This window comes from Mercurialis annua, linkage group LG7 (genome assembly GCF_937616625.2).
Source record: "Mercurialis annua linkage group LG7, ddMerAnnu1.2, whole genome shotgun sequence".
Lineage (NCBI taxonomy): Eukaryota > Viridiplantae > Streptophyta > Magnoliopsida > Malpighiales > Euphorbiaceae > Mercurialis > Mercurialis annua.
Window position 1 is genome coordinate 9,077,901 of NC_065576.1, and position 25,458 is coordinate 9,103,358.

The window sequence follows — 25,458 nt, forward strand, 5'->3', positions numbered from 1 at the left end:
AGCTATGAGATCAAACGATACACGGAACCCGCGTGATCGGATGACGATAATCCAGTTTTGGATAGCGGTCACTGTGAGTGGCAATTTACTTTCGCGTATCATTATTATAACAGTTATTTTCATATATTATGAATATTATTATTAATACATCGCATTTATATGATTTGCTCGTATGAGATATTATGTTCGATGAATTTGACTATATGAATGTTGTTATATTCATTGTTTTGAATATGAATATCTAGTGTGCGATCCGAAGAAACCAACGGTGTCAATAGGCTGTGTGATCACCAGTATTTGAGTCAGTCTAGTGTGTCTAGATTGTCTATGAGATTACGAAATGCGCATACGATATGAATACGATACGAGTGAGAACTCGGTTACGGTGTAACCTGAGCCCCGTATCTAGTGGGTTGGACCCACCAGTGAGTTGGACTCACACTTTGAGATTAAGAGATTGGTCGCGGCTGATGTGGTTGAGTGTGAACACTCCCGAGTCGGACCATTTGGATCAGTTTGATTCGAATATTCGGAATAAGATAAATTAAGAGTTTAAGATTAGGGTTTCGGTCGGATCTATTATTTGTGAATATTATGTTATTTTCATATTATATATATATATATATATATATATATACTTGAGTATGCGATGTGTATTTTGATAATAACGATAATAAGTTGCATACTCACTCAGTATTTTCCCAAATACTGACCCCTCACTCTGATGTTTTCAGGTAGCCGGAGTCGTATCTGACAAACAATCTCCATTGTGCCAGAAGTCGTTGGACTTGCACAAGTACGAAATCCTAGAGCTGCAGTAGTCAGTAGACGTCAATAGAAGATTTATGAAATGATTTCAAACCGTTAACTTTTAATGTAAACATGGATATGATATTTTAATATCTATAAGTATATTATTTAAAGGAGTTTTTTTGAAACTGTTTTATATATACTATTATACTTTTAAATGCGAAAAATTATTAATGGTTTTAGGCTTGCTACGGGTTTCGGAGCTACCACTCCCATTCCCTAGCGCCGGTCTCGGCTCAACAATTTGGGTCGTGACAACTACTATACATGATTTGACCGATGAGGAGAAAGATTTCGTCTTATCGTTGTTATTGGATTGTTGCTTCAATAAGCCCAAGCATAGCATCCTTTTAGGGCAGTATTTAAGTCGCGGTGAAATACTTTTGGCGGGTCTTCCTTTAGAAGGTATTTTTCTAACTTTTTGTTATGTTGTTTCTTTTGTAGGATGTCAACTTCTCTTGACCATTTGCTTGACAATTTTCATGTCGATATGAGTGTAGATATGGGCGAGGTTACTAGTGGCGTTCCCACTCCTACTGCCGTCCCAAATCCGAACCCTAGTTTGGTGGATCTCGCGCCTGCTACTATTGATCAGGTGCCCTCTGTTAGTCCCGAGTCTTCTTCACTTCCTGCGAAGGGTTCAGATGCTTCTCTGAAGGAGTTGCCTACTGCCGGTAAGAAACGTCATGCCGAGGAGCAAGCCGGTGCTTCTTCCAAGCGTTCCAAGAAGAAGAAATCATCTAAGGAGACTCTTATTGATGAGGCGCCTCGGTTCGCCGCCTGGGCGGTGCCTCGTCTTTTTAATGCTGCTATTCTTCATGCTTGCATGGAGAATATTATGATTAAGGAGGACAAAGAGTCCATGGATCGTGACCATGGCGATGGTCTTGCTGAGTTCGCCTGTCTTGGCGGTTTTTCGGTGAGTTTTTCTTCTTTCTTTTTATCGCCATTTGCTACCTTATACTTATTGATTTTATTTTATTTTGTAGGTGGTTCAATCCATCGTTGTTCTAGAGCGTCGTCGTAGGGATGCGGTGGATCAACTGAAGAAACTTCAGAAGGATTCCGAATCATGGCTGTCCGAGAAACGGAAGATGGAGGAGGAAGCTGGTGAAGCGACGGGTCTGATCCAGCAGCTGCGCTCATCCGCTGCTGCCAAGGGTCGAGAGATCTCTGCTTTAGAGGCTCCGGTTCAGAATTTGTCTGATGAGATCCAGTCTCTAAAGTCTTCTCAGATATTCTTGTGAAGGAGAGGGATGATCTGAAAAAAGAGGAGGAGCGTCTCCACCGGCGTCTAGGCGACTCTGGGAGCTTTTATTCCCAAGTCATGACTCAGTACCAATTGGCAATTGGGGCTAAGCTGCTCGAGCAGAATCCTGGCATCGATTTTTCTGGGGTTAATCAACTGGATCCTACCTCCTTGGCGAAAGAGGTGAAGGCGAAGCTAGATAAGCAGAAGCAAGATGCTTTTTAAAAAGTTTAGCTTTAATCTTTTTGTTTTGATTTTTGTATTGGATCGAGGCTGATCCTTTGTAACCTTTTATGATTAATGTATAAATGATCTTTTTTGACCATTGATCTTCTTTCTTTATTTATTTCCAGAGTTAATCTAAACTCATGCTTGTGTTTATTTTTAGAAGTTAATTTTAACTTCTTTGATGTATAATCGCTAAACGAGTTAGGTTCGGCTATGTGTGATTTGTTTGTAGGTCCAATTGGATCCTTTTAATTTTATTCTGACTCAGACAATTCTAGATTGTTTTAACTAAGATTCAAACGACTCTTGTTAAATTGTGTATATCGATTTGGGACTCAAACGAGTCTTTAAAGTTTTATATCTTAACGCCGAATCTGCTTTTATTTCATAACGGAAATGGGTACATGCCACGAACTAGTCTATTGATAATATTTTCTTAGATGCTCTACATTCCAATATCTCGGTATCATGGATCCGGTCATTGTTTTCAATTTGTAGGCGCCTTTGCCAGTAGATTCTTCCATTATGTAAGGGCCTTCCCAGTTTGCTTGCATTTTCTTCACTCTGGCGTTCCCTCTGCCAATTTCAGCGTTTTGTAGGACTAGATCGCCTATTTGGAATTCTCTTGAATTTATTCTCTTGTTGTGGTATCCTACAGCTTGTCTCTTATAAGCCGCAGCTCGGATTATTGCTTCATTTCTTCTTTCCTCTAGTAGGTATAGACACAGCCTTATTTTCGATTCGTTGGTCTCTTCTTCTAGGTAATTCACTCTAATGCTGGGTACGCCAATTTCCACGGGGATCACTGCTTCGGTGCCATAGGCGATCCTGAAGGGTGTCTCGCCTATTCCTTTCCTTGGAGTCGTTCTGTATGCCCACAAAACACTGTAAGGTTCTTCGACACAGTTCTCTTTATACTGAGCTAGCCTCTTTTTTATTCCTTGTGCTATAGTTCGATTGGGAACTTCAGTCATCCCATTCGTTTGGGGATGCGGCACCGATGTGAATTTTAAGTTTATCATTAGCCCTTTGCAGAATTCCTTGAATCGCTTGCAGTCGAATTGTTTTCCATTGTCTGCTACTACTGTGTGAGGTATGCCGAATCGACATATCACTTCGTTCTTGAAGAATTCTTCTACTCTAACTGCAGTTATGGTTGCGACCGGCGCCACCTCAACTCATTTTGTGAAGTGTTCGATCGCGACGATCAGGAATTTCATTTGATTTTTTCTGTTTCGAATGGTCCTACTATGTCAATTCCCCATGTGACGAACGGCCAGGGGCTCTCCAGCGATCCTTGGGGTACTGCTGGCCTACGGCTGACATTGTCGTGTCTCTGGCACTTGTCCCATTTCTTTACTAGCGCCTTTGCATCTTCTTTGATGGTCGGCCAGTAATAGCCTTGGAGCATTGTTTTTCTTGTTATGGTGACCGCTCCTTTATGCGCCCCGCATATTCCTTCGTGGATTTCTTTCAGGACGGAGCCTCCTGTTTCAGGCGAGACACATCTCGACCAAGGATGAGTTAAGGAGGTTCGGTAGAGAACTCCGTTGTGATATGAGTAATTGGCGGATTTACGGATGACTTGGATGGCTTCGACATTGTCAGTTGGTAATTCTCCATGATCTAAGTATTTGATCAGCGTGATCATCCAGGAATCAGTTTCGTCAATCGCCATGACTTCTTCTTCTTTGGTGCTTGGTAACTCGAGGGTTTCCTTTAACTGCAGCCTTGTGAACAGGTCTCCCAATTCGGATGCTGATTTGGCGATGGCGTCGGTATTCTTTTCTCTTGGGATTTGAATGATCTCCCACTGTCCGCCTTGTGCTTCAAGTTGTCAAAGTAGCTTCATGACTTTTTCTAGATATTCGATCATTCCAGCCTCCTTGGCTTGATATTATCCTTTAACTTGATTTACTACTAGCTGAGAGTCGCTATAGATTTTCAGGATCTCCGTTCTTATCTCTAGTGCTAGGCCGAGGCCAGCAATTAAGGCTTCATATTCGGTAACGTTGTTGCTGGCAGTGAATCGGATGTTCACTCCGTACTCGATTTTGACTTTTCCGGGTCCTTTGAGGATGGCTCCCACTCCTGCTCCTTTCTCGTTTGAAGCTCCATCTACGTGAAGCTCCCATATGAGCTCTGGTCTAGGCTGTTCTGCTTCGCCGGGAGTTATTTCAGCTACGAAGTCCGCTAAGGCTTGTGCTTTAAGAGTTGGGCGGGGTTTGTATCTTATATCATGTTCGCTGAGTTGGATGGACCAATGGACGAGCCTCACGGAGGTTTCCGGTCTTTGGATCGCCTTTTGTAATGGCTGATTAGTTCTAACTACTACATTATGGATTTGGAAATAGTATTTTAGCTTTTTAGCTGTGGTTACTACCGCAAGTGCCATTTTCTCGATCTCGGGGTATCTTGTTTCCGCGCCCTTTAGGACTCGGCTGATATAGTAAATTGGCTTTAGTTCGCCATCTTCCTCTCTTACCAGTACCGTTTCAATGGTTTCTTTCCTAGTGCAGACGTATAAGTAGAGCGTTTCTCCCCTCAGCGGTCTACTGAGTAGTGGGGGAGTGATGATAGGAGTATTTTACTCCTATTTAGAGTGTCGTTTCCGCATGTTTTTATTATGTTTTGTCATGTTTTTATGGTATTCCGAATGCCTTATTGCATGTTTTAGTATTTCAGATACTTGGGAGCATTGCGGAAGCATTTTGGTGCAAAAGATGGAAAAGTCGACGAAAGAGAGGCGAAAGCTCATTTGCAATTCTGAAAAGCTGACCCCTCTGCACTATTTGACCAATTTGGATCGGTTAGAGGTCTCTAATGAATTTGTGTTCTTCATAAGAGTTAAAGTAGACATCCTAAGCTTTCCAATGGTTCAAGAACCAACTCATTTGGACATTTCTACACCGAGTTATGAAGTTTTGAAGTTCAAGGTTGTGGAGTCTGAGGGTTGCACGAATCGTGCAACACCTTGCACGAATCGTGCATAAGTAGAGCAGAAGCAGATTGTTCCCAGAGATATTGCACGATCCGTGCATCCATGTTAAGTTGGTTTGCACGATTCGTGCAAAGGCTTAAAGTTAGAATCGAAAATCTGAAGAAAAGGACAAGGCTTATGCACACTTTCTCTTTTGGCCCAACACTCTTTTGTAGGATATTTTTATTTCCCTTTTTGTGAACACTATAAGTACTACTTTATGTTTCAAATTAGGATAGCATGCAACATTCATTACTTTTATTCCTTTTGTGTTGCCTCTTAAAAATAGCTTAGAATCTCTTTAGAGTTGTGTGCTCCATCTTTTCCACCATTGTTGGTGAAGTTGAAGCTTTTAATGTTTGATTGAACAAGATCTCTTATTAATTAATGCAAGTTTATTTATTGTGGAATCTTCATTATCTTGTATGAGTTATTGTTCTTCCATTTTACTTAAGGTAACCTTTCTCTACTTTTTAATGTTTAGTTGTTTGATTAGTGCTTGTATTGAGAACTTAGCCATGAGTGGCTAAGCCCCTTGTTAGGGGGTTGGTATGATAGCCTAGGGTTGTATGATTGGTTGTTTCTTAATGTTGTTTACTCATGTTTTACTCCTATTGCTTATTGCTTGTTTAGGATTAGCTACCCTAATCATGTTTAGAGTTTGATTAATGCACCGAGAGGTGGTTGATTAGATTGACTAATAGGATTGAAAACCTAGGTTTTAGAGCGCCACGAGAGTGGGTTTGAACTTAGGTGGCCCTAGAGTTGATTGATTAATCGCTAGTTAATCGTTTAGCTATGCTTTGTAACACGAGAGTGAGCTTGGTATTGATTAGGTGATTAGGTAGCGGTTTTGTTGTTCCTTGAGGCTCGAGAGAGCGGGAATAACGCATTAGACTTCACTCGGCCCTTGAAACACTTCCGATTTGACCAACCATGAATGCATGACCTAGGTGTGATTGCCAATCCCTTGACGTTTTCCTTTATTGATTTTAAATCGTTGATAATTAGTGCTATTTGAGTTATTGCATTTTAGCGTTTAGTTGATTCTTAGTTGTTAGATTTGTCACCTAAAACCAATCTTTATTTGTGCTTTCCGAATTGAATTTCATAATCGATTTCATTCACTTTAAACCTTTAGTCCTCGTGGGATCGACATCCGACTTCCGGATTTACTACGAGTTGGGTTTATTCTCAACAAGTTTTTGGCGCCGTTGCCGGGGACTAGGTTGCGTTTAATTGATTGAAAGTATTTTGAACTTCGGTCGAGTTAGCTTAATTTTCTGTTTTTACTTTTATTGTTCGTTTTTGCTTTTTCGTGGTTTACGCTCGGTTTTCTTGTTGTTGCTTGTGTAGAGAATTTTTCTTTGTGTATGCACAATACACGACGAGCCAATCTTCCACTCGAACCGTTTCAAGATAACCTCGGTAGCTTCAAAAGAGGCGTGAAAAGAAGAGCCCGAGTTCCTGTAGTTATGGAAGGTGATGGGCATGATTATGAGGAAGAAGAAAGGTTTAATCCTCTAGTGGACGAAGGGGAACAACAATATCCACCCCATCCTCCACTTGAGAATGTGAACCAACAAGGGCATCAAGAACGCCCAAGGGATGTTCGCCCTCGAGTGCACCCGCAAGTGAAAAATCAACCAAGACGGACCTTGGGCGAGTTCTTCTTGCTGAATGTGGACAATGCTACATTTGGGTGTTTTGCAATGCCGGTTCAAGCGACGACCTTCGAGATCAAGCCGAGTACCATCCAACTCTTGGAGAACCGTTGTGCCTTTTATGGGCTAAGTCATGAGGATCCTAATGCGCACATTGCTAGTTTTTTGGGTGTACTCAATACGTTCAAGCTTCATGGGATAACCGCGGATCAAATCAAGCTCCGAATGTTTCCATTCTCTTTGAGAGACAAGGCTAGTTTGTGGCTCCAATCTCTACCCAACGAGTCGATCCACACTTGGAGGGAGTTAGCTCAAGCATTTCTTAACAAGTATTTCCCTCATGGCAAGACAACGAAGTTGACAAAAGATATTCTTGAGTTTGTGCAATTTGAAGGAGAGTCACTTTATGAGGCATGGGAGCGTTTCAAGGATCTACAATGGAGTGTTCCACATCATAGGCTTAACAAAGAGCATGTGATTCAAATTTTTTATGATGCAACAAACATCACTACTAGAGCTACTATTGATGCGGCTTCGGGTGGGTCTTTGATGCAAAAGACGTATGAAGAGGCCCTTGAGTTGGTAGAAAAGTTGGCCATGGTGAGTAGCACATGGGGGGCCTATGGATAGAAGGGCACCGGCTAGTCAAAAGTCGGTAATGACGCTTGACCAAGTGAGGGAGATGGAGGCTATCAAGGAAAAAAATGCTTCACTCCAAGCACAATTGGATGCTTTGAAGAAACAAGTTGCGCCAAGAAATGCTCCGGTGGCCTATGTCCAAGTAGGATGCGAGTTTTGTGGGGATTTCAACCACTCGGGGGGGCGAATGCTTAGTCACGGGGCAAAATATGAGTGAGCAAGTGAACTATATTGGGGGTCAAAGGCAAGCCAATGATCCTTATTCCAACACTTATAACCCCGGATGGAGGAATCATCCAAATTTCGGTTGGAGAAACCAAGAAGGTCAAGGCAATGCTCAAGCCTCCAACCAAGCGGGTCCTAGTTTTCAAGGAGGAAATAGACCTCAATATCAACAACAACCACAAGGGCAATACCACACCAACCAACACCAAGGGAATAATTATGGTGGTAGACCACAACACCCTCCCGGTTTCCAACAACCAAGGAACACGGATGAGGGAAACATGCTTGTCAAATTGATGGAGAAATTTGAAAAGATGGAGGCTGAAAATAGGCAACTTCACAATGAAAATAGGCAAAGGGAGAAGAACCAAGCTTCCACCATCCATCACTTAGAGACCCAAATCTCGCAAATGGCACTTTCGCTTCAAGGTAGACCTCAAGGGGGATTGCCCTCTACTATGGAAAACAATCCTAGAGAGCATGTGAAAGCCATCAAAGTTGTGGAACTTCGAAGCGGTAGAGTCCTTGATGTTGATCATGATAAGGATCTGGAAAAAGCTAATGGCAAGAGGCCAATGATTGTGGAGGTTGAGCCTCAAGTGTTAATAGATGTTGCAAGTTCTAGTCAAGAGCTACCAAAGTCGTGTGAGGAGGTGGCCATTGATATTGATGTTGAAGAACCATATGTGAGACCACCATCACCACCACCTTTTGTGCCTAAAGTACCATTCCCAAGCCGGTTGAGAAAGGCTCCGGATAATGAAAAGTTTCATAAGTTTCTTGAAATATTCAAGAAACTTCAAATAAGCATGAGCCTAGGGGATGCCTTGCGAGAGATGCCCCAGTATGCTAAGTTCTTGAAAGACATAATTATGAACAAGCGAAGTTGGGAACAAGGCGGAACAATTCCTCTAACGGAAAGTTGTAGTTCTATTATCCAAAGCAATCTACCGACCAAGCTACAAGATACAGGGAGTTTCACGATTCCTTGCTTAATTGGCACTTCTTCTTCTCTTAATTGTCTTTGCAATTTAGGTGCAAGTATAAATCTAATGCCGTTGTGTCTTTTCAGGAAAATATGTGGAAACCAACCGATAAAACAAACTTCCATGATGCTCCAATTGGCCGACCATTCGCTCAAGAGACCGCACGGGGTTGCGGAAGACGTGCTAGTAAAAGTGGGCAAGTTCATCTTTCCGGTGGACTTTGTTGTGCTTGATTATGCGGTCGACAAAGATTGCCCCATGATTCTTGGGCGTCCTTTTTTGAATACCGGGAGAGCATTGGTTGATGTTAATGCGGGGAAGATAACATTGAGAATGAATGATGAGAGCATGGTGTTTGACATCAAGCATGGCAAAAGCAAGTGTGGGGAGGAGAAATGCATGAAGATTGATACTATTGAGCCCACATTGCATGTGCCAATAAAGGAGGTTCCTAAGAAAGAACCCGAAGTTGTGTGTGCAAAAATCAAAACAACACCTCATATCAAGCCACGCAAGGGAAAACCAAGATGTTGGGCATCATGGAAGTTGAAGCTCAACGGGATAGCAACCGCAAGCAAGAGACAAATATGCATGGAAGTTGCTACTCTTGGTGAGTACGTCCAAGTTCGAACCTCTCAAGCACATTCACATGCGAGGAAGTTGATTTCTAAATGGAGCGGACCATTTAAGATACGGCGGAAATTGAATGATGGTTTGATTGAGTTGGAGGGAGCCAATGGAGATGTTTTTAAGGTGCTTGGAGAATGGTGCAAACCATATCCTAGAGTGTTGATCATTGAAAGTCGTAAGCAAGTCTCTCTTTTTGATCCTCCATGAATTTGAGGATCGCTAGTCGAGCTTTCGACTCTAAACAAGTGCACTTGGGAGGCAATCCCAAGAGGTTCGTCTTAGTGCTTTCATTTATTTTTAGTGTTTATAGTTGTTTAGAGTTTATGTTTGTTTATTTATTTTCCGTTTTTTTTGTTTTGTTCAAGATAACGCCGGGGTGTTTTGGTTGTGGTGTGTAGGAGAATTGCGGAAAAGAGAAATTCAGAAATTCCCATCCTGTGCATTGCATGATCCGTGCAAGCCTCTTAAGTTCAGTTGCACGGATCGTGCAAAAATTAAGAAAGGGGGCAGAATGTTTCTCAGATTGTTGCACGGATCGTGCAACACAAATATGAGGCTTTGCACGATTCGTGCAACTCAACTTAGGGAGGGGGAATTGAAATTTTCCTATTGGTCCATCATTTAGGCACTTGGATTGTTGAGGTGGCTTAACCTTTCATAAGAAATACAAAACACAAAAATTGACGAGTTTGCATCATCTTAGAGCATTCAAATTCAAATTTGTTTCTTAACCATAAATAGACACCCAACACTTCATCTTCTCCATCTTTCTTTTCCTTATCTAGCAATCTTCCATAGCCAAAAAGCTTCTATCTCATTAAAACTTCCACCACACTTAGCCACCACCAAAAGCCACCCAAGCAAAATTCTGATTTCATTTCCAACTACTCTTTTCCCTACTCTATAATGTCTCGAGTCACAAAATTAAAAAGGAAATCGTAAAAGTGCAGTAGGAGCAACCGGCTCCAAATGTTTTTGCGGGTGGAAGTGGTTTTGAGGCGGAGCAACAATAATTCATGAAAGAGTGAAGAGAAATGTGGAAGTATATCCGGGCACGCCAAAGGTGATAAGAGGAAAAACTAAGGGATGACTTCAATGTCCAAGGGGTCCTCGCTATCCATCGCCGACACCATCCCCCGAACCGCCGGTGTTCGATTGAACACTTGAGATTTGATTTTCTAAACTCAACTCCTATTCAATTTTTATATGTCTAATTTCTTAGCATTGAGGACATTGCATCGAAATGTGTGAGGAGGGTTGGAAAATTGAATGTAGTTGCGTAGGATTGTTTGTGTTATTTTTATTGTTTTATTGTTTTCTTGTGTTATGATTGTTTAGTTTATTTTCTTGTAAGCTTTGTTATTGTGATAGTGTGTAGGTTGTAGTGTTGCCTAGCACTAATCTCTTGTCTTGAAATCATATTTATGGAAATGAGTATTTATGCAATTTTTGAAAATTTGTCAACAATTGATATCTCCCGGGCTATGAAACATGTAAATGTTTTCATCTAGTTTAAGCAATTCATGGTGGATGCTTGCTTAATGAAATGCAATGGAATTGGACATGTTTAGTTGGCATTAGGACGAGTCCATTAATTGTGTGATTTTTGGACATAACCGAGGTACTTGATTCGGATGCATGATATGTGCTTTAATGGAAAATCTTGTGTCACTTTGAGTATGAACATATTTTGGCATGAATTCATAAGACTTAAGCATATGAGCATGACACCGCCCTTTTATTTGAGCATTTTGAGCCTAATAATTTATTGTGAGTGTCGTTTTGTCGGAATTCCTAGAATTTGCTCGGTGTCCATTCGAGATTGCATTGTTGAATGATTGATGATGAGATGAGTATGGCATTAGGTGTAACCAATTCTAGAGACCACTTTAAATGCTTACCTTTTACCTCTAGATAGCCAAGTTTGGGCCTAGACCTTTGTTGATATAACCGTATTCACACACTAATTCCGTTCTTCCATTTCCACTTTAAACACCTGAACTTGACTTGAGAACTAGTGTGAAGAGGATGAGGTAGTAGCTTGATGAAAAAGAGAGTTTGAACTTGAATATAAAAGAGAAATTCTATGCCTAGAAAGTTAGAAGAGAAAGAAAAATACAAAAGAAAAAAAATAGAGAGAAAAGAAGAAAAATATAAAAATAGAAAAAAAAAGAAAAAGAAAAAAAAAGAGAAAAGAAAAATAAAGGCATTACAATGAAAAAAGAGTCAAAAGGAGTTCAAGTGTGCTAAATTCCAAGCTAGCCCAAGTGTTTGATGATTAATGTTTTATCTAGTTGCAAGTCAAGTTTTAGCCTAAATATCAACTTTGACCTACCCCGACCCTTGGCCACGTTACAACCCGGAAAAGACCATATGATAATTGTCGATCATCGAGCTAAGTAGTGGAGTTTAGGACTATGAGCAAACTTATGGGAATTCCTTATTTTGTGTGCTTCATTTCTTAGTCTTAAACACTTGTGTGTGAGAGCGAAATCTTGTGAGAAATATCTGCTTGTGTTTAATGCTTATGAGTGATTGCCATTGTGTTCATATTCTAAGATTCACCAAATGATCGCATGTCCCTTAAGTGATAGTGCACTTGTGATTGTCGGTTGAAAATTTGTTAAACTTTATGACTTGTCTTGAGTGCCATCTTCATATGTCTTATCTATTGCATTCCTCATTTGTTTGCATGAATCATGAGTTATTGACACTAGACAATTACATTTGCACCTTCATCGATTGGGAGTACTTTTGTTGACGAGTAGTCGGTTTTGCTAAGTTCTTGAATCCTAGTTATAAGTGAGTTTTGTTCTTGCTTGGGGACAAGCAAAGATTTAGTGTGAGGAGGTTTGATAGGAGTATTTTACTCCTATTTAGAGTGTCGTTTCCGCATGCTTTTATTATGTTTTGTCATGTTTTTATGGTATTCCGAATGCCTTATTGCATGTTTTAGTATTTCAGATACTTGGGAGCATTGCGGAAGCATTTTGGTGCAAAAGATGGAAAAGTCGACGAAAGAGAGGCGAAAGCTCATTTGCAATTCTGAAAAGCTGACCCCTCTGCACTATTTGACCAATTTGGATCGGTTAGAGGTCTCTAATGAATTTGTGTTCTTCATAAGAGTTAAAGTAGACATCCTAAGCTTTCCAATGGTTCAAGAACCAACTCATTTGGACATTTCTACACCGAGTTATGAAGTTTTGAAGTTCAAGGTTGTGGAGTCTGAGGGTTGCACGAATCGTGCAACACCTTGCACGAATCGTGCATAAGTAGAGCAGAAGCAGATTGTTCCCAGAGATATTGCACGATCCGTGCATCCATGTTAAGTTGGTTTGCACGATTCGTGCAAAGGCTTAAAGTTAGAATCGAAAATCTGAAGAAAAGGACAAGGCTTATGCACACTTTCTCTTTTGGCCCAACACTCTTTTGTAGGATATTTTTATTTCCCTTTTTGTGAACACTATAAGTACTACTTTATGTTTCAAATTAGGATAGCATGCAACATTCATTACTTTTATTCCTTTTGTGTTGCCTCCTAAAAATAGCTTAGAATCTCTTTAGAGTTGTGTGCTCCATCTTTTCCACCATTGTTGGTGAAGTTGAAGCTTTTAATGTTTGATTGAACAAGATCTCTTATTAATTAATGCAAGTTTATTTATCGTGGAATCTTCATTATCTTGTATGAGTTATTGTTCTTCCATTTTACTTAAGGTAACCTTTCTCTACTTTTTAATGTTTAGTTGTTTGATTAGTGCTTGTATTGAGAATTTAGCCATGAGTGGCTAAGCCCCTTGTTAGGGGGTTGGTATGATAGCCTAGGGTTGTATGATTGGTTGTTTCTTAATGTTGTTTACTCATGTTTTACTCCTATTGCTTATTGCTTGTTTAGGATTAGCTACCCTAATCATGTTTAGAGTTTGATTAATGCACCGAGAGGTGGTTGATTAGATTGACTAATAGGATTGAAAACCTAGGTTTTAGAGCGCCATGAGAGTGGGTTTGAACTTAGGTGGCCCTAGAGTTGATTGATTAATCGCTCGCTAGTTAATCGTTTAGCTATGCCTTGTAACACGAGAGTGAGCTTGGTATTGATTAGGTGATTAGGTAGCGGTTTTGTTGTTCCTTGAGGCTCGAGAGAGCGGGAATAACGCATTAGACTTCACTCGGCCCTTGAAACACTTCCGATTTGACCAACCATGAATGCATGACCTAGGTGTGATTGCCAATCCCTTGACGTTTTCCTTTATTGATTTTAAATCGTTGATAATTAGTGCTATTTGAGTTATTGCATTTTAGCGTTTAGTTGATTCTTAGTTGTTAGATTTGTCACCTAAAACCAATCTTTATTTGTGCTTTCCGAATTGAATTTCATAATCGATTTCATTCACTTTAAACCTTTAGTCCTCGTGGGATCGACATCCGACTTCCGGATTTACTACGAGTTGGGTTTATTCTCAACAAGTGACCAGGACCTTCTTCAGTTCTTCAAATGCTTTCTCGCAGTCTTTGTTCCATTCGAATTGTCGTGCTCCTTTAAGGGCTTTGAAGAACGGCAAACATCTTTTTGCTGAGCAGGACAAAAATCTTCCGAGTGCTGTGATTCGCTCATTGAGTTTCTGAACTTCATTTATGCTCCGGGGTGCCTTCATGTCCATAATCTCTTTGATCTTTTCTGGGTTCGCTTCTATTCCTCTTTGGGATATCATGAATCCCAGGAACTTTTCTCCTTGTACTCCGAATGTGCATTTGTCAGGGTTCAATTTCATCCCGAATTTGTTTAGTATTTTGAATGTCTCCTCCGGGTCTTTGTAGTCCACGCACATTCTGTTCTCAAATTCATGCACGGTGCTGAGGTATCGCTGAGGTGGAGGTCATTTTACACCAATGAATAAAATGCCATCTTAGCACCGTTCATGAATTTGAGAAAAAGTGCTAGTTCGTGCATGAAAATGAAAAATTTTAAACTGCGTGATTAAAATAAAAAACGTGTAAATTTCGTGATTTTTTTGACATTAACCCCAAAAAAAAACATGGGGATTATTAGAATAATTGGCAAGTGTAAATTATGCTATATGTCAGAAGTGTTGGAATAATTTGATCTAAATTTTATTACCTAGACATACGTTGCATAAGTATGATAATATAAAAAAATGTGGCACCCCTCCCATTTGACATAATTCACAGCTTATTTGAAAATCAAACAATATGATTCCATTTTATTTTTCACAACGATTTATTTATTCCATCCATTTTCGGTGTTAGTCAACGAAGTCAACGAAACTACATGGTTCTGCACTTTTTTTTAACGATTTGGTCCCACTTTTGTTTTTATCATCGATTTTGCTCCTCATATTTGAAAATTAATTTACTCGTAAGTCCTTTGACTTCGTTGACTAACACCAAAAATGGATGGAGGGACTAAGCTGTTTACAGAAACAAAAATAAGAGGCCATATCGTTTAATTTTCAAACAGGAAGGATTAAATTGTGAATTATACCTACACATTTCGTTGTATGAGGGATATTAAACTCTATCTGTAGATCACTGATCTTTTCTTAAATAACAGAAAGGTCACTAAACCGATTTTCCCTACAAAATAGTCACTGAAATATACTTTTTATTATAAAAATGTTTCTGTTGTTACGAAAAGTTCACTAAACTTTTTATAAATTACAAAAAGGTCATTAATTTATACGTTTTATTACAAAAAGATCACTAAATCATGTTCCTTTTTATAATTTCAGCTTGCAACGTAAGCAAAATGTTGCATTTTTGCGTGTACCCTTTTGTAATAAAATGTATAATTCAGTTATCATTTTGTAAGAACAGTTTGTTGAGAGATCTTTCTGTAATTTGAAAAAGTTTGGTGACCTTAGAGTCTTATATCTTTGTATGAGTGTAATAATATAAAAATATGTTCTAAAATGCAAAGAGAAATGCTTGATTTTGTTTTTTTATTTTAATTATAGTTAGCAATGAGCATTGTGTTAGTTAGCTGGGTTGTTTAAAACGTTCTAGTTATTATAACAAAGTAGTAACAGTATGAATGCATTTAACAAGCATAAGTGAGCAAAACCATTTGCTTGTGCATTGACCAAGTAAATAACCTAAAATAGATTGAAAATTAACTATACTTTTTAACCTACTAACTACACAATCATAAAAATAATGAGTTGTCATGTCAAAGCAACACTAATTCCTTACTAACTAACCAAAAAACATACATAGGTTGTCAAATTTCCAATTACCCTCTCCATCCGTCGATCTGCATGCAACCACTTCTTACCATGCAAACCCTAATTTCCCTCTTTTTTATCTTTTATTACTATTTACCTTTCCCAAACTTCTCCCCATCTCCTCATGGAGGAGCGGCACTCAACTTTCAGTGTTGAGTCCACCGGCGACGAACCACCTCTTCACCAAAGACCCTCTTCGGCCAACTACGAGCCGGTTTTCCAGCCACGACCATTTCCTTCTCGTAAAAGCTCAATTCAAGATAGATCAAGAACTGCTTCCATTGAATCCGAGACTTATGTTATACAAATACCTAAAGAACAAATATTTAGCGTTCCTCCGCCCGAAAATGCCATCATCGCGGAACGTTATCGGAACCCAGAAACGAAAGACAACCATCGTAGCAAGCGGTTGCTGTGTGCTATCATAGCTTTGATTGTGTTCGCTGGCATAATTGGGATAGGTATAGGAGCTTTTCGCATTCTTTTTAATCCCGAAGTTCCGTCTTTCTCCATTGTTAATGTTCATGCCAAGAACAAAGAAGCAAACTCCCCCCATCATAGTAAGAAGAAATCAAATATTCTCTACGAGCTGAAGCTGCAGACAAATAATAAAAATAAAAGATTGGAAAATATTTATGACCGCAATGGCCATTCAACATTATTATATAAAGGTGTCAAGATTGGAACAGGTAAATTTCCAGAATTTTATCAAGCTGCTGATAGTTCAAAGAAAATTTCATTGGATCTAACTAGCTCAAATAGTCCATTGCCTCATGACATTGAGAAAAGTATTGGAGATAAATCCGGAAAACGACATGTCGCTTTGTCTCTAAAAATGAATGTTCCAGTGAAAATGAAGTTGTGGAGCAAGGTAGTTGACGTTGTTTGTAATTTCAAGGTGAAATCTTTGGGTTCTACAGGTAAATATAATGTTATATCACAGAATTGTCAAACTAAATTCAACTAAGAATTAATGTGTTTTGGCTTCAGTTTTTTAGTTTAATTTTATTGATGTCATCCTATATCAGTTCTTATAATTCGTAAGCTGTGGCTTCAAATATGTGGACAAATTTATATATTCTATTCCTATTTTTGCTCTCCTGATAATGTGCCTTATTTTAATGAGTTTTATAAACTTATATATAATTCATTTGCGAAACAATATCCATTTATGTTTGTTTTACTTTTAATTCATTTGGAGTTAGACAAAATTCTTCTCTGGACGAATTCATAGTGGAATAAGTGAACTCGCAATTTCGAAGAATTTTTCTTGTATTATATATATGTTAAAATTGTGTATTAACCAATGGGGGTTGTTTCAAGTGGTAAGTGGCTTGATATCGCTTAAGTAAGGTCTCAGGTTCGAGTCTTATGAATGCAGAAAATCCCCACTGGTAGACTCACCCACCATACCAAATGCGCGACGCAGGTCGGATCCGGAATAGTCTGGCGAAGCCTTGAAAACCGGATGGGCAACCAAATAAAAGATTATGTATTGAACTTTGTCCATCGATTTTTCACTAAGTTCCAAATGTGTATTGGTAACTGATATATTTAGTTTCAGCTGATGTGGCTCATTGTTAATGGTAGCTTATTAGTTAGTGTGGATAGCTGATGTGGCAGCTTGTTAGTGGTAGTTAGTTAACACACTTTATGTGTGTGAGTAGCTGTTATTCTGTTAACACTGTATATACAGTAGCTTGTATTGTTCTTCATTTCTTTAAGATCAATTAATAAAAATTCTGATTTAACATGGTATCGGAGCACTAGGAATCTGATCCTAGGGTTTCAAAACTCCTTCAATCAAAGAAGAAAATTGATCTTAAACAACTTCATCATCTACAAATCCAATCGACATGGAAAGAACTGTTCAAAGTGGAGATTTAGGTCAAGAATCGACCTCAAATGTTACGAGAAACGCTAATATCTACAATAGAGATCCTCTTTTGCTGCAATCATCGGATAATCCTAATATTACTTTGGTGAGTACACTTTTAACTGTGAATAATTACTTCAGTTGGAGTAAAGCTGTTAAGATTGCTTTAGGTGCTAAGACAAAATTAGGGTTTATTAATGGGAAATGCACAATGCCTTGTGAAGAATCAGATGCTTATGAGAAATGGATTAAAGTAGATTGCATGGTTATTTCTTGGTTGCTTAATTCAATTTCAAGAGATTTTTCTGGAGCATTTTCGTGTGCATCTTCTGCTAAGGAATTATGGGATGATTTGAAGCAACGATTTGGTCAGAGTAATGGACCTATGCTTTATCAATTGAAAAGAGAAATAGCCCTAATCTCTCAAGGAAATGACGAAATATCAGTGTATTTTACTAAACTGAAAAGGTTGTGGAATGAGCTTAGCTGTATGCTTGTTTTACCATCTTGTACTTGTGGAGCTCTTAGAAACTGCACCTGTGGATTAGGAAAAGCTGTGGCAGATTACAATTCCCAAGATCGTTTAGTTCAATTTCTAATGGGACTAAATGAAGAATATGATTACACTAAGAACCAAATCCTTCTTATGGACCCTTTACCAAATGAAAACAGAGTATACTCCATGCTTTTAACAGTGGAAAAACAGGGACAGATCAGTAGAAACAACTCACCAACAGTGGACAGTAGAGCTCTTTTGGCAAACCCTCAAGGATATGGGAGATCTACTTGGGAAAACCAGAAAAATTATGGACAGAATTACAAGAAGGACAACAAGGATAAAGGGCATTGTGATTATTGTAATAGAGATGGTCATGTCAAAGCAGGCTGTTTCAAACTAATTGGATATCCTGAGTGGTTTAAAGGGAATAAACCTAAAGGACAGCAGCGGAACACAAGAATGATGGGACAAGCTCATAATGCTTATGGAAATAACAACTCTAGTTGTAATGATGAACATACTGAGCACAAAAGGGAAAGCTGGGATTTACCAGAAAACTTCACCAATTATGAACAATTGGGAAATACTCTTGTAGGGATGCTGAGATTTATTAAAGGAAAATCACTAGCAGATGCATCTTCTGGGAAGTTTGCTGGAACAGTGGAACGAATCTATGGAGATCCTTTGACATTTTCAGGTATTACTCCATCTTATGCTTTTAGTGGTCTTAGATTATATGATAAATGTTCTTGGATAATAGACACTGGAGCATCTGATCACATGAATTTCAATCCTTCCTTACTTAAAACCTAAAATGCTCTTTCAAAACCTATACAAGTTTGTCTACCTAATGGTTCTATCAATTCAGTTCATAACATAGGAGATATTATTCTTAGTGAAGATATAAATCTTAAAAATACTTTGTTTGTACCAGAATTCAAATATAACTTGTTATCTGTTAGCAAACTTGTTCAAACAAATCCTCTCAAGGTAACATTCTTCTCCAAATGTTGCCTCATACAGGACCTGAAGACTGATGCTATACTGGCTCAGGCTCAAGAAACTGCAGGGTTATACAAGCTTGACTCTGCCAGTTTTTTGCAGAAACCAATTCCTTATGACATTTGTTTTTCTGATAATAATTTGTCTTCTGTTGTTGGTCCTTCACATATGAATAAAGAGAACATTTTTCTTATGAATGCAATTATTGATTCTATTTATTCTATTTAGCATTCAAGACTTGGCCATGCCAGTATAACTCTTACACATCTTCCTTCTTTAATCCATAAACTGCCCCAATCTTCTAATTGTGAGATATGTTCAGAAGCTAAACAACATAGGTCATCTTTTCCTACCTCAGAAATCAAAACTAAACAAATTCTTGATCTTCTGCATATAGACCTGTGGGGTCCTTACAAAATACCTTCTGTCCAAGGTCATCACTATTTCCTAACAATAGTTGATGACCATTCTAGAGTAACTTGGACCTTTCTACTGAAACATAAACTTCATGCAACACAAACCTTGATATCCTTTCTTAAAATGATCCACAACTAACACCAAATTCAAGTTAAGATCATTCGAACTGATAATGGTCTTGAATTTATCAATGCTTCTATTTCTTCTTATCTTCAAGATCAAGGAATTATCCACCAACAAACTTGTCCATATACACCACAACAAAATGGTGTAGTGGAAAGAAAACACAAACACTTGCTTGAAGTAGCACGGGCTTTAAGATTTGAAGCTCATTTACCTAAACATTTTTGGGGTGACTGCATTCTGGCAGCAACATATCTCATAAATAGAATGCCCATGAAAATTCTTGACTGGAAAACTCCTTATGAAAAATTCTATTCAAAACCTCCAGATTACAACCATCTCTTGTGTTATGCAGTTAATCTATCTCCTTCAAAAGATAAATTTGAAATAAGAAGTATCAAATCCATTTTTCTTGGATAATGTTCAACCCAAAAAGCTTACAAAGTCATGAAATTATCTACTCATAAATATTTTGTCAGTAGAGATTCTAAATTTTTTGAAACCACTTTCCCATTTACAAATGTCTCTATTGATCCACTGGATAATACAGTTCTTCTTTCTGTGTCTGTTTCAGATTTCACTCCTTTATCCACTAAACCCATACATACTTCAGAACCTATTCTTTCACCTTCCTCTACTGCCATTCCATCTATATCTCTGCCACTTTCTACTTTTGATCATCATGATGACAATCAAGAATCTCCTTCTGATACTTTACCTATTCCTGCTTGTCCTAGAAGATCAGCTAGGCAAAGCAATCAACCAAAATGGTTAGCAGACTATCATACAAATAAGTCTGTTAAACCTGTTTCTAATGCAATAGCTTATTTGAAAGTGGTAAACCTTATCCCTTAAATGAATTTTCTTTTCTAACAAAAACCATTTCCAGTAATCCTAAATGCTCTTTGCTTATTATTAAAAAACCTTTTTCTTATAATCAGGCCCACAAAGATTCTAGATGGGTTGATGCTATGAATATTGAATTGGATGCTCTAGAGAAAAATGAAAATTGGGTGTTAACATCCTTACCTGCTAATAAACTTGCAATAGGATCTAAGTGAGTGTATAAAATTAAGCATAAACCAGATAGGACTGTGGAGAGACTCAAAGCAAGATTAGTTGCAAAGGGGTATAATCAAATTGAAGGTTTAGATTATAAAGAAAGGTTTTCTCCTGTTGCTAAACTAGTTACTGTAAGACTTTTGATTGCTTTAGCTGCCTCTAAAGGCTGGTTCTTGGAACAACTTGATGTGAATAATGCATTCCTGCATGGCACATTAGAAGAAGAAGTTTATATGCTGCCTCCACAAGGATATACTAAAGCTAAGTCTCATGAAGTTTGTAAGTTAGTCAAGTCTCTCTATGGTTTAAAACAGGCTTCTAGGCAATGGAACATTACCTTTACAGCTTCCTTACTTGATATTGGATTTGTCCAATCTGTTCATGATCATTGCCTGTTTACTCGTCATAAAAATAATCATTTCATAGCCTTGGTTGTATATGTGGATGATGTCTTACTTGCAGGAGATAATATGCAAGAGTTGAATCTGGTCAAACAAATTCTTGATTATAAATTCACTATAAAGGATTTAGGGCCATTGACTTATTTCCTTGGTCTTGAGATTCATCGCACACCCAGAGATATTTCATTAAATCAGAAGAGATACATCTTAGACATTCTTGCTGATTCAGGGCTCACTGGTGCTAAGCCAGTTTCTTTTCCCTTGCCTGCTAATCTAAAATAGCCAATAAGCATTAAAAATCGTCAATAGGCATCAAAAATCCTATTGATTCAATAAAGAGAATACTAGACAATAGGCATCAGAAATCGTCAATTCAATTGAATACCGATATTTGGAAATAATCAAACTGCCTCAAAACATCAAAAATTATCGTTCAACAACTCATAAGGTTGTTTAAATACTAAGACAAAATAAAAACCCTAAACTAGGTGTAAAACAAAATAAACTAGAAAGCCTAAAAAACTGCCATAATCACAAACACACCATTTTGAGGGCGCAGATGATTGAAATCGGCCCTAAAAGCCATGAGCAAAGCTGACGGGTGTCGATCGTTGGCCCATTTTCAATAAAATTAGACTCCGGTACCGCCCAAATCGCGCACTTTTCAACTTCGGCATAATTACAAAACTGCCATTAGGCCACTTGTTGTACCCTGTCTTGCTATTTTCTGTTTCAATTGTACTCAGAACTTAAAAATTCTGTCAATTTAATTAGTTTAAGGATGAAAAATTTAAAACAACTAAATAGAAGGATATTATCACATTCTTTTTTATTTTAAAAAGTACAAATAAATCTTTAATCTAATAAATTTTTTAAATAAGTCATAAATAAATAGTTAATAATTTTTTTAAATTTTATTAAATATTAAACAAATTAAAAACTAAAATTTTATGAAAACCGATTCCACCGCGAACTGCCAGAGGCCGGAGTTCCTTCTCAAGATTGGAGGAAGGAGGTGAGCAGCTCCTTCATTGAGAAGGTGCAAGTTAGCACGCGGTTTTTAATAGTTGTATTCATTAGGTTGACTCATTAGCTAGCTTGGTAAAATATTAAAAAGTTTTACTTACTAGTCCTGTACCAACGAAATTGCGTGGAGTTATTAAAACGTTTTATTTTTTATGTTTTTATACATTTATTTAATTTGATTAATAATTAATAATAATATTAGAAAAAATAAAACTTAAATTCAAAGTTTATAAAATTTTAAACTCATTAATTTAAAATATATTTAAACTTTAATGAAATTACATTTTAGAACAAATAACTTTTGCAATGAAAACAAATCATATAATAATAATAATAATAATAATAATAATAATAATAATAATAATTTTTAATACTAAATAAACAATTAAAACTATATAAATAGTTTAAATGAATTGGAAATTATTAATCTGTGAAAATTAGTTTATAAGAATTGAAAATTTATGTGGGCGATGGAACTCATACAAACTCAGGGTTATTGACATAAATGGTACCAAACCTTTGGACCTTGTATCAAAATGGTACCAAATCTTTAATTTGTATCTTTTTGGTACCCAACTTTCTATCATTTGTTTCAGATTGGTTTTTCTTTACAAATTCACGTCATTTTTAATGACGTGGCGATCAGAAAAATAATTTTTTATTTATTTTTACCACATCAGATGCCATATCACATGACACATGCCATAATTTGGTGGATCGCCTTTCTCTTTCGCCTCTCCCAATCATTAAAAATGGCCGCAATTTGTTAAAAAAACTAATTTGAAACAAATAATGAAAAGTTGGGTATCAAAAAGATACAAATTAAAGGTTTGGTACCATTTTGATACAAGGTCCAAAGGTTTGGTACCATTTATGTCAATAACCCTACAAACTCATATTAATTGAGAACTTACGTAAATTATTAACATGTGAGAATGTTTCATTAATTATAGCTTAATTACAATAAACAAATAAACAAATTTAAATAAATAATCTACACAAACTAAAAATTAGAGGTGGCAAATGGATGGGTTTGGGTGGGTATGGGTTGTGTTTAAATGGGTAGGGTAATAAATGGGTGATCTATCCATTTATGACCCGTTTTAATTTTATATGGGTGTCCATACCTTTATAATCCGGTATGACCCTGACCCACCCATTAACCCACTTAATATGTATAATTTTAAAAATTGACTTTTTAAAATTTAAATTATGTTACATTTTAATTGTACATCTTGTGAGAATTAATAAATATTTTCTGGAAAAAAATATTTTATGAAAAAAAACAATATTTTCTGAAAAAAAATAATTTCTGGAAAAAAAATATTTTCTGAAAAAACATATTTTCTGAAAAAATAATTTATGGGAAAAAAATAAAAAAAAATTTCTGAAAAAAAAAATTTCTGAGAAAAAAAAAAGTTTTGGATAAAAAAATTTTTTTTGAAAAAAAATATTCTGGGAAAAAAAAATATTTCTGAAAAAAAAATATTTTCCGGGAAAAAAAAATTTCTGGAAAAAAAAATTAATTTCTGAAAAAAAAAATTACTCTTAAATTGACATGTGTTATTCAACCAATTTTGCATATTGAATCATTATGGGTAGAATGTGGGTACTCATATCAAACCCTTTTATTACCCTTATCTTAAATGGGTATGGGTGAAAATTGCCACCTTTACTAAAATTCATAAAAATGCTAACAATTACGAATATCCGCACACATTCATCTTAATACCATAACAATAATTTTTGTTCTTTCAATTTTTGATTAAAAGAGATGAATTATTAGAAAAGTTTACAATAGTTTGATGGTTTAATAAATTAATACTGCATCTAATAAATATAAACTTCAGTATTTCAAATCTTAATTATATTTCTGAATGATATAGAATTTGTTGAAATTTCCTTTTTATTTAGTCATGTGTTTTTTTGTTGCACTTCAGTTGTATATTTTTCATGTCTTGGAAATTCTTAATGCATTTTTTTTCTCAAACTTTCTTTGACAACAGGTTCCGTTGTATCGGAAGAAGAAATCCGACAATATTTATGTTACGAAAAAGTTGAATAAATCTTAAATGCTAATAAGAGGACATGTTTACCTCATGCCTATTTCTGAATTAATATCTTGCTTCTTCTGATAGATTATTGAATCTGCTTGAACCCAATAGTATATGCTTGCTTGCTATCATTGTAGCAATAGCTTCACTTTATCTCTAATCCCCTTCCTTTCCTCTAGTAAATATGATAAGTCCATGAATTACTAAACTTGAAACACATTCATACAAAGTCCGTGAATAGACTTACGTGTTTTAAAAATTGGAGACTTACGTGTTTACGATGAACATAATCTCTATTCTATTAGATTAACTATTTATTAAATTGAAAATTAATATCTTGAGAGAGTTTATATAAAAATAGACTTACGTGTTTACGATGAACATAATCTCTATTCTATTAGATTAACTATTTATTAAATTGAAAATTAATGATAATTATCTAATAATATCTATAAAATTAAAAAATAATGAGAACATTCTATTAATATAAATTGAAGTAGTTTTAAAAAATTGGAGACTACGAGAATACTCTATTTGATGAGAATGAATGAGAGCGCAGTGTTGGTCCTCTCAATTATATAAGTACTAGACGTAAACCGCGCATTTGCGCGAAATCAAATTAACATTAATTTTAAATAATGGTTGTATTAAAAAAATAATTTTAACAAAAATTAATATATTTTTGCATTTTATATTTTATATACTTGTTGTGTCGGAATCTGATTTTTTATACTCTAACATTTTGTTATTTCCTTGTAAATGTGTGCTCAATAACTGCAGTCGTATATTATTTTTTATTTATAAAATTGCTTTTAGATTACAAAGTTCTTATACTATTTTTACAAAAACAAGATATAAATAAATCTCAATAATAAACACAATCTATTTACTTTTAGCTATTTTATATTTTCATAGTATATCATATTAGATTTTTTTAATTATTGTATATGAATTTATAAAGAAAATAAAGATTCAAGAGTAATTAAAATTAAATTGTTTCATGTTATATAATAATCATTAAAATGTATATTTATTGATTTATTTTATATACATAGAATCAAATGACTCAAACTTGTGTATTTGATTTAATTATAAAACTAAAATATTATGTGTACAATCAAAGTATATAAAAACATAGTTTTATTTTATAAAATTTAATTATATGAAAATAAAATAATTTTATTTTAACAAAACAATATGATAATGTTTTTAATAAAAATATTTATTTATTAATTTTTTTGATAAATATATTAAATTAGTTTATAAAAATAAACTATTTAATCCACTTTTATAGATTCATGAATCAAATTGTTTTTTTTTTTTGTTTATTTAACACTATTAGTGATAA

At 36.3% G+C, this 25,458-nt stretch overlaps 3 protein-coding genes across 3 annotated transcripts; 2 read left to right on the forward strand and 1 right to left on the reverse strand.

Annotated features, from left to right (window-relative positions):
• Positions 1-1,653: 1,653 nt before the first annotated feature.
• On the forward strand, positions 1,654-2,424 carry LOC126654566 (uncharacterized). The gene is made up of 2 exons (XM_050348472.2): positions 1,654-1,729; positions 1,800-2,424. Exons 1-2 carry the CDS (start codon positions 1,673-1,675, stop codon positions 2,055-2,057), a joined length of 315 nt encoding a protein of 104 aa, XP_050204429.2. The 5' UTR covers positions 1,654-1,672; the 3' UTR covers positions 2,058-2,424.
• Positions 2,425-3,503: 1,079 nt separating this feature from the next.
• On the reverse strand, positions 3,504-4,682 carry LOC126656732 (uncharacterized). Its single transcript, XM_050351336.1, has 2 exons — positions 4,206-4,682; positions 3,504-4,100 (listed from the first exon to the last, which is right to left on the reverse strand). The coding sequence occupies exons 1-2, from the start codon at positions 4,680-4,682 to the stop codon at positions 3,504-3,506; spliced, it is 1,074 nt and encodes a 357-aa protein (XP_050207293.1).
• Positions 4,683-15,774: 11,092 nt separating this feature from the next.
• Positions 15,775-17,265, forward strand: LOC126656733 (NDR1/HIN1-like protein 13). The gene is made up of 4 exons (XM_050351337.1): positions 15,775-16,570; positions 16,679-16,758; positions 16,856-16,975; positions 17,209-17,265. Exons 1-4 carry the CDS (start codon positions 15,775-15,777, stop codon positions 17,263-17,265), a joined length of 1,053 nt encoding a protein of 350 aa, XP_050207294.1.
• The last annotated feature ends 8,193 nt before the right edge of the window (positions 17,266-25,458 follow it).